Genomic DNA, 606 nt, shown 5'->3' with positions numbered 1-606 from the left:
GCCGTCACCTCCTCCAGCGGCGGCAGACGTGAGTCCGACCACAGCTCAGTTTCTCTCTGACTTCTCCACTGTTGATTAAAGTTGTGATATCTGAGCGTCTGCTGTTGTCTGATGAACAGAGGCGAAATATTCCCGCTCCGGGAGCCGAGCCGAGAGAGACTGCATCGAGCTGCTGCAGGACGCCGAGCCTCTAGACTTCAACGCCGACTCTCTGACTGACGACCCTCTGGACACAGAGTCCGGCAGGTGAACTGAACTTCCTGCTCTGAGTCTTCGTGATGATAAATGTTTATCAGACTTCATCATGTCTGTAGCTCACACTCTGTCACTGTGACTGGAGACGTTTCTACCTGACTGAGCGTTAGCTTGTCCGCCACCAGCTGCACGTCTGAGTCACAGTGAAGTTCAGTTCAGGGTTAAAAATATCAGTTACAAATATTTTTCTGGTTTGTGTTAAATTCATTTAAAGACCAGACACTGAAACTTTAGGCTGGTGAAAGGTGTCATCTATAGATGATGTTGCTGGGATCATATCAGTTTAATTATCAACAAATGTTTCTGTTTTCACTGTGAGCCGCTCGTCGCCGTGAGAAACAGGCCACATGT

The 606-nt window shown here is 48.3% G+C and overlaps 1 protein-coding gene across 1 annotated transcript in view; it reads left to right on the top strand.

Annotated features, from left to right (window-relative positions):
• Positions 1-537, top strand: part of LOC111649796 (G protein-coupled receptor-associated protein LMBRD2B-like) — a 12,297-nt gene extending 11,760 nt beyond the window's left edge. Inside the window, exons 14-15 of the mRNA XM_087172084.1 lie at positions 1-28; positions 120-537. Coding sequence (XP_087028210.1) covers positions 1-28; positions 120-250 — 159 coding nt within the window. The 3' untranslated portion in view covers positions 251-537. The remainder of the gene's footprint in view (positions 29-119) is intronic.
• The last annotated feature ends 69 nt before the right edge of the window (positions 538-606 follow it).

Source organism: Seriola lalandi, unplaced genomic scaffold (assembly GCF_002814215.2).
Source record: "Seriola lalandi dorsalis isolate HSWRI2012SDOR001 ecotype SW California unplaced genomic scaffold, Sedor1 jcf7180002051997, whole genome shotgun sequence".
Lineage (NCBI taxonomy): Eukaryota > Metazoa > Chordata > Actinopteri > Carangiformes > Carangidae > Seriola > Seriola lalandi.
The sequence above is the reverse complement of the archived record's forward strand: the minus strand, read 5'-3'. Positions and strand labels throughout refer to the sequence as shown.